General features: G+C 37.7%; 1 protein-coding gene across 2 annotated transcripts in view; it reads left to right on the top strand.

Annotated features, from left to right (window-relative positions):
• Window positions 1-19542, top strand: part of CTNNA2 (catenin alpha 2) — a 1193101-nt gene that overhangs the window by 1093495 nt on the left and 80064 nt on the right. For both annotated transcript variants that reach the window (XM_030837530.2, XM_030837533.2), the window contains exon 13: window positions 18507-18658. In XM_030837530.2, coding sequence (XP_030693390.1) covers window positions 18507-18658 — 152 coding nt within the window. The remainder of the gene's footprint in view (window positions 1-18506; window positions 18659-19542) is intronic.

The raw sequence follows: 19542 nt of genomic DNA, 5'->3' as shown, positions 1-19542 counted from the left end.
CTACTCTACAGTTTTTATATATAAGCACTTGATTCTCACAAGGACCTTGTGAAGTAGGCAGATTTTTATTATCTCCTATTATGAATGTGAAAATGGAGTTTTGAATCAGTTAAGAAACTGGAAAAAGGTCACAAGTCTAGAAAACAGTGAATATGTGATTGGAACTTGGAATCTTGAACTTGAAAAACATTTCCCTGTCTATTTCTTGAGATGATAAGGACAACCAGGGAAAAGCATAAAGGCTCTAGGTAGTACATGGACATGAAGTAATCAAAGGAGGTAGTGGTTACTGAAAAAGGGTTAGACTTTAATATATGTCCTGCTCCTCTTACAAAGGCTTGCATGCCCTCTTCCAGGGGCATGTGGCTGCCCACTGGGGAATCACGGTCGTGGTGAGACACAGTTACTTATGGGAGCCTGTCATAGCTCTCTGGTACACTGAGATGGAAAAAATACTTATTTCTACTGAGTTATCACAACAACCCATAACTCTGGATAGTTGTGTCAAAGAGTAGCCTATTTTTAGTTTTTGCTCTTGACTGGTGTCTCTTGGCTTCAGACCCTTTCTGAAGTCCCTTATGCCTTGTATATTTGTATATATGGGGGAATGAGAGTAGAGAGAAAGTCCAGGGATGGAGAGAAGACAAATAGAATTAACTTTATATTGGATGGAGTTATGAATGGGTAATGAATCGGGTCCTCTGTATGCGTAGAAGGAACTTACCTCAGCATCAGTGGGAGTCTTCATGGGTCTATATATGGAATTTGGAACCCACTAGGCTTTTAAAAATAGACATATCTCTGAAAGGTCAGATATAGCAGTGTTCCAAGTTCTACATGATAAGACATGTTAGTAGAAACATGTTTCCTTCTACAGGGAAAAGGTTATTTACAAAGACTTCTGTAGCTATTTGTTAGTCTAGAATAGCATGGAAAAACAACAGATAAACAGACACTGATTGCTCTCTGAAATATAAGCAGAAAAGGACTAGTGTAATATCACATAATAAAGAGCACATCTAGGGATCGTTGCTCTTGAGAATCCTCACAGACTTAGAATTACAAATAATAACAATAATAATATGATATATCCATAATTCGAAAAGAGTCATGTACCACAATGTTCATTGCAGCTCTATTTACAATAGCCAGGACATGGAAGCAACCTAAGTGTCCATCAATAGATGAATGGATAAACAAGATGTGGCACATGTATGCAATGGAGTATTACTCAACCAAAAAAGGAAACAAAATTGAGTTATTTGTAGTGAGGTGTATAGGCCTAGATTCTCTCATACAGAGTGAAATAAGTCAGAAATAGAAAAAAAAAATACTGTATGCTAACATATATATATATAGGAATCTAAAAAAAAAAAAAAAAAGGTTCTGACGAACCAAGGGGCAGGACAGGGATAAAGACACAGACGAAGAGAATAGACTTGAGGACACGGGAAGGGGGAAGGGTAAGCTGGGACGAAGTGAGAGAGTAGCATCGACATATATGCACTACCAAATGTAAAACAGATAGCTAGTGGGAAGCAGCTGCATAGCACAGGGAGATCAGCTGGGTGCTTTGTGATCACCTAGAGGGGTGGGATAGGGAGAGTGGTAGGGAGACACAAGAGGGAGGAGATACTGGGATATATGTATATGTATAGCTGGTTCACTTTGTTATAAAGCAGAAACTAACACACCATTGTAAAGCAATTATACTCCAATAAAGATGTTAAAAAAATAATAATATGATATATCCACATTGTAATTAGCTGAAATTCAGCACTATTTTTTTTTTTTTTTCAAATAGGCTTGCCCTTTGCATTCAATAGAGCAACACAATGCAAGCCATACGGTATTTCTTTTCTCATTTGGAATAATTAGAAACAGTTATTTTACTCTCCAATTTAAGGACTTTTTTTTCACCCTTAAGGAAACTCTGTCACATTTTTGGAGCTCTCAGTTCCTGGCCCATTACCTCGATTTTGTTACAAAGTCTCAGCTTCCTGTGATATATCTGACACATAGCAGCATTTCCTTGGATCTGACACTGAGTGAAGAGTGTCAGAAGTTTCAACTCATGACTGGTTGGAATGATTACTGCCACAGATGACATGCAGAGCATATTGCCAACTTATAGGTGACTTTGTGCACACAAAGACTTCAGCGTTGTTCAAGAGACATTTTAGATTTCTTTCTTATTGAGCCTTGGGGTGCTTTAATAAATAGAAGGAGTGGTGCCCATTGGGTCAAAACCGACATAAAGGCAAGGGCAGTGTGCCTAGCTGATGGAAATATTTTAACATAATTTTCACCCAAAGTCTTGAAATGTAAATAATATTCTGGTTGAAGTTTTTTTAACTGAAAAAAAAAATCAATGAAACAGAGCAATCCATCCTGGATTGTTGTTGCTAATGAAGATTTTGCTCTTATTTGTCAATTTTCAGATCTTTAAAAATTCTCATCTCAGCCCTTCCTTGCAGTGATTGAATACTTGGGGTACTTAACTAAAGGCACCTTCCTGATTCTGATGTCCACATCCAATTCATAATTGAACAGAAAAGATAAGCAAGACATTTAGATTCTTTCTATTTTTCAGCATCTATTGAAGATCACTAGGAAAGAAGCCAGGTAGAAGAGAGTGAAATAAACAGTTTATAAATAACTAGTAGAAAATGGAATACATGTCAAGGAAAAGTAGATATTAGTGGGCTAAGAACTAGAATATACAAGGTATATAGATTATTTTGCTTCTGTCCCCAGTGGTTCTTCTCTTTCCTAAACAGGAACAATATGGTTTCTTTATGGGTAAGTAGAGAGGTTGTCAAAGAAATGAAAGCAAAATCTTTAGCTGTGGGCTTCCCTGGTGGTGCAGTGGTTGAGAATCCTCCTGCCAATGCAGGGGACATGGGTTCGAGCTGTGGTCTGGGAGGATCCCACATGCTGCGGAGCAGCTGGGCCCGTGTGCCACAACTACTGAGCCTGTGCTCTAGAGCCTGCGTGCCACAACTACTGAAGCCTGTGCGCCTAGAGCCCATGCTCCACAACAAGAGAAGCCACCGCCATGAGAGGCCCGTGCACCACAAAGAGGAGTGGTCCCACTCGCTGCAACCAGAGAAAGCCAGTGCGCAGCAACGAAGACCCAATGCAGCCAAAAATAAATAAATTTATTAAAAAAAAAACAAAAAATAATTTAGCTGTGAGTAGAACAATTGACATACTCACGGATTCCTCATGGAGGGAGAATGCCTCTGCTCTGAAGCCAGCAGGGCTTAAGAGAAGGGATGGTCCTCTGTCACAATTGCACTGGTAATCTGAACATGTGGAACATGAGGTTTAAAATGTGTGATCTATATGGTGACTTAATACCTAGCATTTCTCAATAAGAAATTTCTCTATGAGAAACAAGCTAAAAAAAAAAAAAAGCTTTAGCTGTTAAAGTTCACTGGTTGCTAATTAGAATTGTTGGGGGATGTACTACACACATGGAGTTGGAGGAAGAACATAAGATCAGTTCCGCGATTATGGTTATGCAGAGTTTTGTAGGTTATATAGATTTTATAAAATGGATTTGTCCCCTTGTCAGTGTCTGGCTATGCTAAGGGGGGCTACGTCCTTCAAATAAAAACTCCTATACAGATAACTAATACCCAAATTTCTACCTTTGGGCTAACATTTTGCTTCTGATTTTAAAAAAAATCTTAGTGCAACGTTTAATTGGTCACTTTTTTATGCAAGTTTATCAAACTTTGTCCTGAGAGTACATTTTATTTTGAGGAGAGAACACGGAGCAGTGGGCAAGGAGTGGAAGGTGACAGGAAGAAGAAGAAGAAAAAAAGGAAGAGTCCAGGACATGGAAGACAAAGCATCATGTTTTCTTTTGCCTTTCCACCAACCTACCAGGTTCTGCCAATTTTATATCTGAGTTGTTAAAGACCCTAAGGCAGAAGTTCTCAACCTCTGTGTTATTGACATGTGAGTCTTGGTAATTCTTTCTTGGGGTGGAGGCAGCTGTCCTGTGCATTAAGGGTGCTCAGCAGCATCCCTGAACTTACCCCACTAGATGCTTATAGGACCTCTTCCCTTTCCCACTTCAAGTTGTGACAATCAAAATTGTCTCTAGACATTGCTAGATGTTCTTGGGTGGACAGAATAACCCCCATGGAAAATAACTGCCACAAGAGAAATAATATTCCATAATAAGAGCAACTTTAAACAAGACTAAATGGAGCCTCTGCATGATGGCCATAGGGTACGGTGAAGGGAATGGAGTGAGAGTCTATTACCAAGCATGAAAAAAAAGGGGCAGAATGCTCAAAAAGTCTTAACTAGACCAGACTTTGCTGCTAATGGGGTTTTCAAATACAGGCCAACCTCTGTTTAAACATGCAAATGATGCAGGGGTGGGTCTCTGTAGAGAGAACTCCCACTTTACCTTCACTGAGAGGCTAGAAATTGAGAGAGATCCAGAGTGATGGAACAGTCTGTAGTTAATTTTCCATAAATTACTTTACTTAGTAAAGAGTAAGTAAATTTTTTTGAAGAGTGCTTTTTGTCTTGATATGAATGCTAAGTTAATTTGAAAACACAATTTTGTGGATTATTAGTATGTTAAAATTCTAGGGCAATATTACATAAAAATTTACCTATTTATTTTTTATAAAACTAATCTAGGCAGATGAAAGCACAATAAACTTGACGTACATCAGACTCATTAAATACTAACATGTTTGATGGGCTCTTCAATAAAACCTGAATTATAACAAATTGCCGATAGCTTGGTAGCAAGTGCACCCAATGAGACCCATTTTTAGAGATCTCATTTGCAAAGTCAGATTGCTGTGGAAAGTTGAGGGGCCTGAAAGTCCATTCAATGATATTATGTTTAAAGTAGCTCATTCTTCACAGAACAGATTACATTGAAATGCCATTTTTGTAAATTTGATGGCTGATGCAAATTTGTGGCAATGTCAATATCATCAGGTTGAGAGATCTTTGAGATGCCAGCAGTTCTTTCTTCAGAGGGAACCAAAAAGAATAGAAAAAAATAAAGTCTTTTTAGTGAGGATTCTGTTATTAAGCACTTTGTAAATGAAAATGAAAATTCCATTATTTTGGAGAACATGTGGGCCAAACAGATGGTATAAATTTTTTCAAGACTTTTTTTTTAAAGAACAGTTAAATGTTCACAGAAAAATTGAGGGGAGGCTACTAAGATTTCCCATGATTTTGAATCAATTCCCTTGATTCTGCACAGGCATGGTGTCCCCCATTATCTATATCCCCTACCAAAGTGGTACATTTGTTACCATTGATGAACCTACACAGACACATCATAATCACGCAAAGTTCATAGTTTACATTTTGGTTCACTCTTGGTGTTGTATACTCTATTATATTTGGACTAATGTATAATGACATGTATCCATCATTATGGTTTCATACAGTGTATTTTTCACTGTCCTAAACATTCACTGTACTCCATCTATTCATCCCTCTCCCCCTCCCAATCGCCTGGTAACCACTATCTTTTCACTGTCTCCATGGTTTTGCCATTTCTAGAATGTCATATAGTTGGAATCAAATAGTATGTAACCTTTTCAGATTGACTTCTTTCTCTTAGTAGAGATGGTATAATTTGTAATTTCATGCTTCTGTTATGTAAAGTTTTCATAAAAGAGTTTTTTTTTTTACAGCATTCCTATGTATTTTGCCCAGTAAGAGGAACAAATAGAAAGCACCCAAATTAGAAATGATAATGAGGGGTACCATTGTGTCAGTACAATGTATAGGTGAAATCCATGTAAGGAATCAGAAGAACTCAATTCCTTGACTTCTAAATGTGACCTTACACAAATTAGTTAATGCCCCTGAGCCTCAATCTTCTCATGTATTGCCTGATGTTTCATCATCTAAGTATGGTCAATATTATTGATTTTGGGACATATGCTTCACTGTTTCTTGGCTTCCTCATGACTGCACTCAACATGGACAATCACTGCCCATGAATCCTCTGTATAGATCCTCTGCTCCACTTGGACAGGTGTATTTATTATTTTCCAGTTAAAACACATCCATGCTGTTCCCACTCTCCTTCCTGTCATCTTCCCCATTTTCTCCTCCTCCTCTACATCTGTGTATTGAACTTATCCTTTAAGATCTGACTCAGGTCGCAGCTAGAGACAACAGGGATCTATTTCTATGAGTCTGTTGACATTTATTACATCCTCTTCAGTGTCAATGGTCCACAGATAGATTGTCACTTCCTAGAGGCAGGTGTTCCTGTACGTGCCTTGGGCCTAGACAAGTATTATCACATCATTAGCCTTTAATATGTATGCATTGATTAAATGAATATGAAAAATTAAGATATGACCTTTTTTTTCAGTGGAGAATATATCCACTAGCAGCAGCCTTAGGCTTATAACTCAAGATTCCAGGATAAGTAGAGATGCTTGTTTTCCTCCTACTTTCTACACATCAAAGAAGAGCAATCTTCTTGGCCACTTGGGGGTATGCTTATTTCACTTGGACTGATTTATGTTGCTGGCGGGATCAAGTTTTATCATTGGACATGTCTGGGTGACCTGACTATCCCCGTGACCAGAGGCAAGGGGTATGGACAGAAGTAAGATCAATATCAGAAGAAGGTGGTAAGGACAGATTATTGGGAAGACAGAAATATTAGATATTAGAGATAGGAAGGACTATTACAATCTGTCACTTCTCCGTGACTGACCTTGAAATTAAATTATGAAAGTAATGAATTTCCACAGAAGCTGTAATGACTGAGATTCAGTTCAGCCTAGACTTCCTAATATATTTTAAATACATTTTAATATAACCCTTACTATTGGTGTAAAGCATTTTATTTCCCCCTGAAAGGTCAAAATGATTACAATATGGAGGAAATGTCTTACTAAGTGGTGGTTGTGCTAGTCATGGAGGTGGGAAGTCAGAAGTGTAGGAGGAACGAGAAGGAAATTTCATTCACTTAATAGTCCTTAGACAGGCAACATGTAGTTTGTCTCAAAGCCTCTTCCATATGTCTGAAACCTACATACTTGAAGTATCGTACAGATCTGGCTGATGGTTTTTAATATCAGTATTTATTTGTTTTATCCTGAATGCAAATGCAAGGTTTCTTGCTCAGAGAACAAACTTCTTTCTTAGTAACAATAACATTGCCAGTTCCCTATACCTCGTTCTACCACTCAAGGCAGTGTGATAAGGTCAGATAAAGTCTGCCCACACGAAGGAGGTCCATACTACAGGAGAAGAACCACGAAATTATGAATCTGAGAGTTTATATAGCAATTGGTGCTCAGCTGTCTCCCTCCCCTCCTGAGAGGGAGAGAAAAACCTTCACTCTTTAATGTTAATAAACTCTCTCCCAGAAAGGTCCCCAGGTTGTTACAACCCTTTAGAATATAAATGAATGGCTCCTGGTTTTATTCTCTTTTGAAATGTAAACACCTATCTCTGGGGAGATAAACCCGTAAATCTCTTTCCGGATTATTTCACCAATTTAGGACTACTATTGAGTCATACCTAGAACCAGGTTACCAGTCATTTTTGCTCAGAAAGCCCTGGCCATGCAGAAATATGAAAATATCTTCTCTATGCTGGCTTGTTTGTAAGTAATATGTTCTGCTAGAATTCACACATGACCAGCTCTCTCAGCGTGAGAAGCTGAAGAACCACCTGAGAAGAATACAGCTTGAGAAAATAAGAGAAACACTTTAAAATATATATATTTATTTACTTTATTTATTTATTTTCATCATTTTATTTTATTTTATTTTTTGGCTGCCTCGGGTCTTAGCTATGGCATGCGGGATCTTCGTTGAGGCACGCAGGATCTCTCACTGAGAGGGGCAAGCTCAGTAGTTGTGACGTGTGGGCTTAGTTGCCCCGGGACATGTGGGATCTTAGTTCCCTGACCAGGGATCAAACCCATGTCCCCTGCATTGGAAAGCAGATTCTTTACCACTGGACCACTAGAGAAGTCCCAAGAGAAACAATTTTAGCCTGATAGTAAACTTCTAACATGGAAGTGGAGGTGGGATAGGATGGATATAGGAAGACTCACAATTACACATTTATGGAGCAACATAGTGGAAGAAACAGTGCCCAATTTTCAAAGTAAAACTAAAAGGAAGACATGAATTTCCAGTTCTGTGTGAGTCACATCATAGACTCATAATCCTGGGGACTGCAAAAGACATGATACTTCTTTGTCACTTCAAGGATATGAGGGATCAGCATCCATGGTACTGGCCATGGAATGGCAGAAGGGCCAGTGCTGGGGTCCACAGGAATTGGTGGCCAGGGTGTATTAACTGGGCACAAGTGAGGCAGCAGTAAGTTCCTTTTACCCAGAATCCCTACCACGTCAGCAATAGGTGTTGGAATCAAAGAAAGGAAGAATATGTCAACAATCACTTGAATGGGAACATCATTAGAATATTCCAGAAATAGTTTGATTAGGAAAAATAAGAAACTATGCTTGTAGCTGGGATAACATATGGACATAAGAACCAGAAAGATTCTGGATATTCCTGTCAAGTTGACCCCAAAATTACCTCCCCACTCGGTTTGCCTTTCTATATTTTACCTGTTCTCTAACGCTAGCTGATTTCTTCCTAGAGAAGAAGCGAAGTCTTCTGTAACCATACCAGCCAATCCCACTCCTCTGTGCCCCATTACTCACTGTCACTCATTAAGGTCCTACCAGGTGTTGCAAACTCTGTGTTTGCTCATTTTTCTGTCTTAAGGTACCTCTCTATTCTCTGTCCCCCTTCTATTTTCTATCCAGGTGTGTGTGTGTGTGTGTGTGTGTGTATGTTGCTTCCTAATTTTAAAAATTGCATGTTTAATGATCAAGATCAGAATCTTTTAAACTAAGAGCAATAAATTCCTAGCAATTATTTTATTACATCTTAAAATTTAAAATCTCATTGACGCCAAAATTAACTATTTATCAAGCTAGGTTTCTACAAACACTGTAAGCTAAATAAAGCATCATGTTCAGTTCTTTACTCATTCCTTAAGTTTCAGAATGAAATGTGCCATCCTTTCCTCTTAACTTATAAACAATTTGTGATTATTTTTGAAATGCTGATTTTAAAATGTAAGAACTTTCCAAGCAAGCATTTTCTTTCCCTGGGGAAAGGAATTTGTGTCTAGACAAAAGCAGATGCATGCTGCCTGATTCTCTCAGGGTAGTTATCGTGGACAGAATTTAGAAGATTTTTTTTCCTTCTTCTAAGCAGTCCTTTTTCATCTTTCATCAAACAATTCAGCTCATGGGTTATGTATGGCCTTCTGGAGCTTGAGTTTGATTTTGATGTTTGAAATGTACATTATAATTTTCCAAACATGAGTTTATGAAAATGGCAGCCTTTAGGAACTCCCACAGAGGGAACAGATGACTGACTCTGACGAAAGAAAGTCCAAGAATATACACAGCATGGAAGAATTAGGACTAGCCAGGAGGATGCTGATGGTTGTCTAGAGGGGTAAAAACAGCTGACAAATAGTCACCAGGGAATAGGGAGCAGATTAAGCTGGGCTTCTTTCGTCCTGGCTCCTAGCTTCCAGAGCTCAATATTTTCTAACTTGATGAAGAATTATCAAGAGAAAGCACGGTGAAAGCTAGTATATCACTGGCCTAGACAGAGAATTATTTCAATTTAGAGAGTTTAAATATTATTTCCATACTCCCTCCTCCACATTTAAAAAACATTTGGGGATACTTTACTCAAGATTCACATCCAATCAATCAGCTAATATAAAATAGTAGTATGCATTTGAGGTAGAAGGAAAACACTTTCACAAGAATATTAGGTTAAGCTGAGAGGTTTTTTAGAAATAGTGTCTAATTTGAGATAGGGAAGATGGGTTTGATTTTTTTTTTCCAGTTACGAGCTTTTTGGTAAAGTCTCTAACTTTTAAAGGTTTCCTTTCTTCATGGATCTGGTGAGGTCATACTGTACTACAGTGTCTAACACTGGCTTTCTTGGCAATGAAGATAAAATGAAAATTCTAACAGTGAGTTTATAAAATCTTGTCCTGAGGGCAGATTTCATAGGAAATTAATTATTAAAAATGCAAAACCATCAGAAAGATGATGTAGTCCTGCCAAGGAGAGAGAAGGGCATAAAAGCAGGGAAATTCAGTTTTCAGATAAATTGTACCAACTTCCCAATTTTCAGAGATTTCAACACTAATTTGTGTGCTATTTTCAGTTTACTTCACTCCCACAAGGCCCACTTTTTGGTGATGAATCATGTACGTAGTTGTACTTCCAAGCTCCATCCAAAGGAGACCGGATGATTTTGCCAGCTGTAAACAAAGAAAAAGGGGGCGTGGACTGGTAGATAAAAAGGGTCATGATGTGAAGATGACAATTACAAGAAACATTTACTGTGAATCTTGTGTGCTTGGCACAATGGGAAGCATCTTACGTACATCCCACTTTTTAGTCCCTTGAAGGCAAGATCATATTTATTTTATTTGCCACTTTATCCCCAGTGACTAAGTACTACCTATGTTTATATTTAAAATTGTATATAGAATTTATAGAATGTATTATTTTTAAACCTTATGTAAGACCAGAAGGCCAGCTGTTTTACACTTGTGTAAACTGAGGCTCAAACTGGTTAACTTGTAAATAAATATAATCAAATATCAAGATTCAATTAAGCTTCTGCCTGAGTGCAATAAATATACCAGAAACCTAGACCAGCATAGCTGCTACAAATGAATGAACAGAAATTTTAATATGTCTTTCTGACTATTTTTACTGTTATTTCTACTTCTGGCATAGCATATTTTATTAGTTAGCTATTGCTGTGTAACAAATCACACCAAAGCTTAATGGATGAACGTTACAAACATTTACTATCTCATAGTTTCTGTGGGTCAGGAGACCAGCACAGCTTAGCTGGGTGGCATTGCCTCAAGATCTCTTGCAAGGATGCAGTCAAGGTATGGGCCAGGGCTGCAGTCATCTCAAGGGTCAATTGGTGAAAGACCTACTTCCAAGCTGACTCACATTGTTGTTGAAAGGCCTCAGTTGCCTTATTGGACATAAGGCCTCAATTCTTTATTGGCTGTTACCAGAGGCTCCTCTCCATTACTTGCCATGGAGGCTTTTCCATAGACCAACTGGCTTCCATCAGGGTGAGCAAGTGAGAGAGCAAGAAAAGGCAAGAAAGATGGGAAGCCAGCACCTTTCTGTAACCTAATTACCAACGTGACAACTTATCACCCTTTCTATATTCTATCAGTTAGAAGCAAGTCATTAGTTCCAGCCCACTTTCAAGATGACAGGATCATACAAGGGCATGAATACTAGGAAAGAATGGCCCATCTCAGAGGCTGACTACCACACATACATATTTGCAAATGCATAAAGATGGGACAAACAATAAGGGTGATGACTAGCATAATTAAGATAGAATATTAAGACATATGAACGGATCCCACAACATGGATTTAACAGGGACATGTTTAACTTCTGCCATAATGTACCTATTTCTTCGTGCAGTGCCTTCCATTGTGTCTAGATAGAGCTATGCAGTATCTGCCCAGGAGGGGAGAGGGTAATAACAGATCTAGATAGTGAGGAAATAAAAGCCAAGATTGGAACAAGGTGATTGGAGAGGAGAGTTGGAGCAGAGAAGGACAGATTTGAGAAATTGCACAGAGAAACAAGACAAAGCTAGTACATAATTCAAAGGTAACAGTGTACATGTCAAACAGAAGAAAGAATCTAGTGACATTACTAGGGAACATTTCATTTGACTTAGTATCAGAGATTCAAACTTTAATCTCAGAAGAAGCTGAGTGGTGATGAAAATCATAACCAGTATTAGAGCGAGTGTGCAAAATCAAGAAGTAAAGGTCTGGATAATGCAAGAAATGCTAGCTAAGTGTTTCAACAAGATTATGGCCACTCTTGTACTTGTAGGAAAGCCTCTACATCTACTGGGAGTGCATGGGTCTATAAATTACAGACAGTAATGAAATAGCCTTTGTTCATGAGGTAGACTTATAGATCCACTTGATTATTTCTTGTCCAATAGATAGAAACGTAAGCAGCTCTAAAAAGAATTCTGAGCTCAAGATTTTGAAAGGTCCCTGTTTGGGATGGGGGGACCCTAGAACATCCTCTAATGACTTAATTATAGGTCATGAAGTTCTTTACTAAAGTTACTGAATCAATATGAAACAATGACCAGTGGCTATGGTTTGTCCTCCATCATTTTTGAGTGTTACCAAAGCAACAAATATGTTACAGCTTCAGTTTGTGTTAGTTCCTACTTCTACACTAGTAAGACTTGGAGCTTCAGACTCAAACAGGCTCCTTTCTAATTGATGATGCTTCATGGATGTGCTGAACTATCAAGGTACACACAGAGTCTTGTAAATGCCAGTCAGACTTTCTTCTGGCCAAATTCAGGCCTGAATGATGGTTTACATCATTCTCTCCTTTATATTCTCTTCTCTTAACCTGACATCTAATTGGGGGCTATTTGAATAAAATTGCTTAGAAATGTCTGATAGAAACCATTTATAGGAAAGAATCCATTACCTACAGAAACATCATCACGTAGTATTTTCCTGATGTAGGGGGATACTAGAGTTGCCCCCACAGAGTCTCCCCAAATTAATACTTTCTGGCTCCAGTTACTCTGATTAATACCTAATTCTCTGCCTAACTTCAACTGTTAAAATGGAAGCATCATATCTATTTGTAATGGAGAGGGTGTGATTATACTGATTCTTGTACTGGAATTGGCCACAATTCTATCCCGGTCCTAATATTTTATTCTCTTTTTAGATTATTTCCAAATGTTCTCATTCTTATTTTTCTATTTTATATTAACACTTATTAGACTGGCTCTTTCTCTAGAATAGAGGCCTTGTCTATTTTTTTCTTTTTTATCCTCAATAATAAAATTTGTGTAAGGAACACACTCAAGAAAGCATGTTGGTTGACTGCACCGCCACAATTGGATGACCCCTATGCATGCAGATATGCTAGTTTGGCTTTGGTCAACTAGTCAAGTATACAATAATAAATCTTTCTCCATGCTCAGTGGTGAAGCTTCTACTCAGGTGGTCCTGAAAGGATTCTGAGCTCAGTTTTTTGAAAGGTCTCTCGAGACCAAAACTAGAATGCCCACTAATAACTTGGTTAATGACTCATGAAACTCTTTAATAAAATTACTGAACTAATATGAAATGATGGGCAGAAAGAGAGCGACTTAGTATGTTGAATGTGATACTGCTCGTTTTGTCCCTGAAATACTTGGTGACAAATTATTTCCTTCTTACTTCCCATTCTTTCACTTCCCATCCTTCTCCCAGCTGGATATAGCTGTGCCAGAAGCATAATAAGGGCTTAAGATGCAATGAATGAAGAAGAGATGGTCTCTGCCTAAAAGTGACTCTTGTGGGAAACAGCTGACATACAGAAATGGCATACAATCCTCATACAGTGTACTAAGTACTATAATAGTGCAGGCATAATTAGGATGTTATAAAATTGTAGAGAATGGCCAAATTTGGAGTGTCTTGGGATTAAAGAAGGCTTCACAATGGCAGACAATTCTGAACTGGTTGTTGAAGATTGAGGAGGTATTCAGCAGGGGCAAACAAAGAAGTACATTTTAGTAGGAGAGAATAAATTGATCATGGACATGGTATGACATGGTGTGTCTCTGTCATATTTGAAGACATAGAAGTAATTCAGTCTAATTGGAACATTTGAATATATGTAAGAATAAGTGGGGCGACAGAGACAGATAGGAATTATAGTCAGGTGTCAGATGTTTGTGTTTATATCTTGATAAAGAGATTTTATAGTCCTCTCTATATTAAAAGAAGTCATTGGAATATTTACATCAGGGCACGGACCTTTTAGGTGGTTACTCAGAGGCAATGGAGTTGGTTGGCTAGTCATTTCTACTGCCTCTATTTAACCTTGGATTCGGTTCTTATGGCTGTCGGCAGTCCTATTTGCATCTTTAGCACAATGTTTTGTTCAATTTACTGACTCACCCTGTGCTCTAAAATTTCACCTCTGAAGTCTCCCAGGAGGATTCAGTGCAGATCTTCCTCACCTCTGTTTTAGGATCTCGATCAACACTAGAATAGGTGACCTTGATTTTTATATGCATACTTAACTCTGATTTCATTACTCCTGGAATATCATCATTCTGTGGCCTAGTGTGCACTCTGCATACAAAAGTACAGTGAGAATTTAAAAGTTTATTTCCAACTTTGATCACCCCTTCAGGACATAAGCTATTAAGAGCAATCCAGGATTTCTGATAAATAACAGTAAACTGGTGTCTACATTTTTGGATGTAATTCGTAAAGTAGAAGGAAGCTTCTATTTATATAATCCTATATCAGAAATTCTGTTAATATACAATGTGTGAATCACAAACGCAATGCTGTGTTTTGTCCTAATTAGGGAGAGGTAGAATCAGCATCATATTTGAAGTACTTTGAGACTGTTTCTATCTCAGTATTACTTTGAGGGTATTTCATTTTTCAAGCCCTATTAAAGTGTTGGAAGAATTCATAATTAAACTAACATCTTAGGTTCTGTCAGAATGGATCATTGTTCTATAAACTTTTGTTTTTCTGTCTTATCACTTTAAAAACCTGAGAGGATAAAACTAAAACAGGAAAGAAAGCACCAATGTGGAGAGCAAAAGTATGTTGGTTAAAGAATTTTAGCAGTTGACCAAGCCCTAAATAAATAAGTATTGAATGCACTTAGGAACAGAGCATGGAAGAAAATTTCCTTAAGGGTCAGACCCAGAAAAACACTGACTTGTGGTAAGAGAAATGGATGTCTTGTCAGTTACAATAAATAAATATCAAATGGAATGTATTCAAATTCTAGGTTTTATCAGCTTGAGGAGTAAAATAAGGTCATTGGAATATTAATGCTAAACTGTCCTTTGAGCCCCTATTTGAAAAGTAAGGATTCCACACCACTTCCTCTACCATTTTTCCTCCTTGGAAAATTGACGGTATTTTCTCTTCCAATCTCTTCTTTCTGCCTCTTCTGACAATGCCACATCCACAACACTGTTGTTCCTTCAAAAACTGCACCTCCTAAATCTCCCAAGAGAGATTCTGTATTCCATGCTGGAGCAAACAGAATGCCCTCTGCCAAACTTGGTGTTTCAGAGTAGTACTGGGTATGTTTTGGGCCCCAGAGCATCCCTTATGAGAATGGTCCCTTTAGAGTTTAGCTTTCTTCTCTCTTTCTTGAGAGAATCCGTGCAGAGTGGAGAAAGAGAGCATATCAGTTCCTGCATTTTCCTCTTCCCCAGCTCTTCCTCGGGGTGACCTTGAACAAAGCAACACAGTCCCACTTTCCCTTTTGGACTTCATCAACGGTTTTCACAGGGAGGGTCTAGTGGATAGGGACTACTCGACTCAGTTTTCCAGCTGGTGGGTCTTAGTGGAATATTAAGCATTTGATCACAGTCAACATTTCTGAGGGTCTTCCTCACTTAATACTATGGATCAAATTGGATTCTATTATGTTTGGGCCATGAGCTAGAACTTTATTTTGTCAGAGCCTTATTCTATAAGGAGAAATAAAGTCTTCAGGGTATTACGTTGATCTCTTTTTAAATTTGAATTTTGAAAAGATTCAAAAATACAAAAGGAACAGAGACTCATGTAACTGACACTCAGCTTGTACCCCAAGGTATAACAAATATTATTTGGCAATATCTGATTCACATTATTATTTATTTCAAAAATAAGATACACCTGAGGCCTCCTTAAGACCTCTACCTAATTCCATGCCTCTCCTTCTGCTCTCAAAGGTAACCACTATAACTTAAGGTTACATACATCTTCTCAGAACATGTGTAATAAAAATGAGTATATGTTTAAATTATGCACAGTATTCTTGTGCATTTTACAATTTCTCACAAATGACATATCTTTTTAGCTTTCTGTTCCCAGTAAACACTTAGACCTCAGGACTTACTCGATTTAATATACTGGCTATTTCCTGATTTACATCCTTAAGTTCATTTTGTCCCGTCCATATATATAGTCTGTGAACCTGGGGTGCACAGATCACAGTGGTTCCCCCCTGAGTTAGAAGACTCAGAATAGGTCTGGGTTAGAGTCTGTTGAAAGAGCTCCCTTAAAGCAGTTATTATCCTCAGGTTTAATGTAACTCTTGTTATTATTAACTCTTGGAATATTCAACCTAACAAAAAACAACTGTAACTCTAGAGACACAAAGACATTCCTTTGCCCCCAGTGTACTCAGTCTCCTTATCAGTATCTCCTCAGAAGTCAGCATTTGGCTATGCCCTAGCTAATTTCGCAACTCACTGACTGGCTCTGGAAAGCATTATTTTACTAGATTTTGACAAAGCATTTGCCAAAATGATATGTTCCCATTTTCCATTCCATCTATAGTAGAAGGTTTCCCTTTGATCCACATGCTCAATAAGACGGATATTTTAAGTTTTAATTTGTTTGCTCATCCTCCAACAAGTATGAACTATCTCATTATTTACATTGTAATTTTTCCACTTATTAGTGAAGTCAAGCATCTTATGTATTTATCAATAATATGGGATTTCCTTGTCGTGAATTGCCTTTTCTAAACTTTTGTCTATTTTTCTATTTTTTCCTTATTGATTTGTAAGAGTATTTATCTTACATGGAGGAGTACCAGTCACTTATCAGTTATAAAAAAGGGGCAAAAATTTGTGCAGCTAAGTGCTACAGATACTATCATATACATCTGTAAAATTGTTGATGGTCATTATGGCAGCTTAGATATCAAATGGAATTAATATTATTTAGAATTTTGAGTTTAGGAAAGGAAAGGAATTTGTAATTTCCCTTAAGAAAGCTACTCATGTGAAAATGACACATACAAAAATGTTTTCATGCTTAAGGAGATCAGTTTCAATTATCTAGATTATTTAGAAATGTAAAACAGTTTATTCCCACCACAAGTGTATAGCTGAAATGGTCTTAGTTTACTGTGGTGGGTTTTAGAAATATATTTTCATTTGATTCATATTTGCAGCAATATTCTCAACGTCTTCCAAATTCCTTTCATATAAAAGCAGTTTAAAGGCCCAATTGAAAAATTCAAGTAGTATAGAGAACCATTCATAGCAATTTACTCACAGAAGGAAATTCACCCCTTGCCATGCTTTGGTTTTGATAATTTCTGTTGAAAGAGTGGTTACTCTGTTTTCCTCTTACCCTCCTTTTTTTTGTAAATAACATTTGACTTTTCCTAGTAGAAATACATTTTTTAAGGAATGTTTTATCTTGAATACTCTGACTGTGGAGAGTAAAGTAATTTAGCAGAGTTTCTCCCACTAGGGATTAGAATGGATGTTAAAGTATACACAGACTTTGAAAATGAGTATAACGACGAATCAGGCCTGAAAATTCAGAAATGGAAATAGATGAATGACGTTTCTATTTTATTGTCCTTGTAAATAAAAAGAATTGTGCTTTTGGCTTTCCTTTGCCATATGAATTGATTGTTACAAGATAACAGCTGAAAAAATTGAATTATAATTTTCGAGAATCAGTGAATCAGCAGCATTTCTTAAGTAGCCACTAAGTTTACTTTCCACAAACTTCCAGTGTGTATGTAATTGTCCTTATTTAAGGAAAGAGATGCCCACGTTTTAAAATGTTCATATGTATCCTCTTGCACATCAACAAAGTTCTGGGAAAATGGAACAAAATCAAATTATCTTTGAGTCCACTGGTCTCTTTTCATAGCCTTTCTGATGGAATATTCTGGGTGTTCCGTCTCCCCTCTTACACAGTCTTTTCACAAGCCTCCCTCCACAGCCATCTCCCCACCTCCAGTGTCTCAAGGCCTGCATTCCAGACATAAGTGGAATGGATTGGATCATTTCATTTACATTTTACTATGAAACAACATAGATTAAAGTCTGCTATTCAACCAGCTATGACTTTAGCATTTAATGTTAGGTCCATATTTATTGAGGTTTTCTAAAGGCCAGATGTCATCCAGTGCATTTGTATGTGTTATCGCATTGAACCCCAAGGTAAGAGCTTACTATCATATTTTATATACAAAGAAACAGATTTAGAAGAGTTAAGAAAATGTGACCAAGGTTTCACAGCTAGGAACTAACAGAATTGGAACTTAACTCAGGATAACATGAAACCTGGACTCACATACACTATTCCACACTACCTTAGGCAGGTTTCAAAAACTTGCTCTGTTGCATACCATCGCCATTCAAGGAGTAACGGTTTGCTTTCCTTGCTGAAGGTAAGTGGCACAAAGATCACTAAATTGGATCCACTCCAAAATGGACAGGCAGGCACCCAGCTTCATTGAAATGTTGGGACACCCAGAGCCTGCCATCTTCCCTAAGGACTGAAACAAGGGAGCATGAAAGAAAGATTGTCTAATCCACTGCTTTTCACTTTGTTTAACACAGTGATGCCACGCTTTGCTGAACAAGTGGAGGTTGCCATTGAAGCCCTGAGTGCCAACGTCCCTCAACCATTTGAAGAGAATGAGTTCATCGATGCTTCTCGCCTGGTATACGACGGTGTTCGGGACATCAGAAAGGCTGTGCTGATGATCAGGGTATGTGAGGTCTCTGTAGCTCGGAGATGAATGGAACTTCTAGTAGGGGCCCCAAATAATTTACTCTTTGTTTTTTTTAATTATTTAGTTTAACTTGGTAAGCTGTTTAGCTCCTCATCTAGTCAGACAATGGGGACTTTTTACTTATAAAGGGATGAGTGATCCCAACAAGCCTAGATCAGCACTGAATATCCTGAAGGGTGATGTCCTGCCTACTTCTTACACACATTGTTGCCTAAATTTGATACCAACTTAGGGGTGCCCCTTCCATTCCCTATTGCTAACACTATTTCCCATTAGAATCAGAAAGCCATGCAATGGAAAGAAATGAAGATCACCCAGCTTAGTAGTATTAGTGATAATGATAATAATAATGATATTGATAATGACAATAAAGTGATACAGAGCTACCTTCTTCTTGTAACAAATAATTAAGACATTATAAATAAGGCTAAATAATCTTTCAGCAAACCTCCCCTATCACCTACCCTACTATCTTCCCATCCTCAGTCTTTTGATGTCAGGTAGGTGTGAGCCTTCCAAACCATTGTCTAAGTAATTATATATAGACACACACTAGCAGATTTTAAAACTCATATAAGTGTTATTTGCAACTTGCTTTGTTCACCCAATTCTATCTCTATGAAGACACATAGCTTACCTCATCCCATTTAACCGCTGCACAATATTTCATCATGAGTTGAGACTATTTTTTCTCCTTGCCTTATCAACAATTTGGCACAGTAGGTTTCAAACACTTTTCTTAGCCACAGAACTCTTTCTTAGTAAACTTAAATACATGTTCAAAAGCATAATTGATGACACAGATATATTTGTGGGTATTAGGATTGAGGCAGAGAAGATGCGTCTGTGGTGCTAATCTT

Source organism: Globicephala melas, chromosome 12, assembly GCF_963455315.2.
Source record: "Globicephala melas chromosome 12, mGloMel1.2, whole genome shotgun sequence".
Classification (NCBI taxonomy): domain Eukaryota; kingdom Metazoa; phylum Chordata; class Mammalia; order Artiodactyla; family Delphinidae; genus Globicephala; species Globicephala melas.
This window is presented reverse-complemented; position numbering and strand designations above follow the sequence as displayed.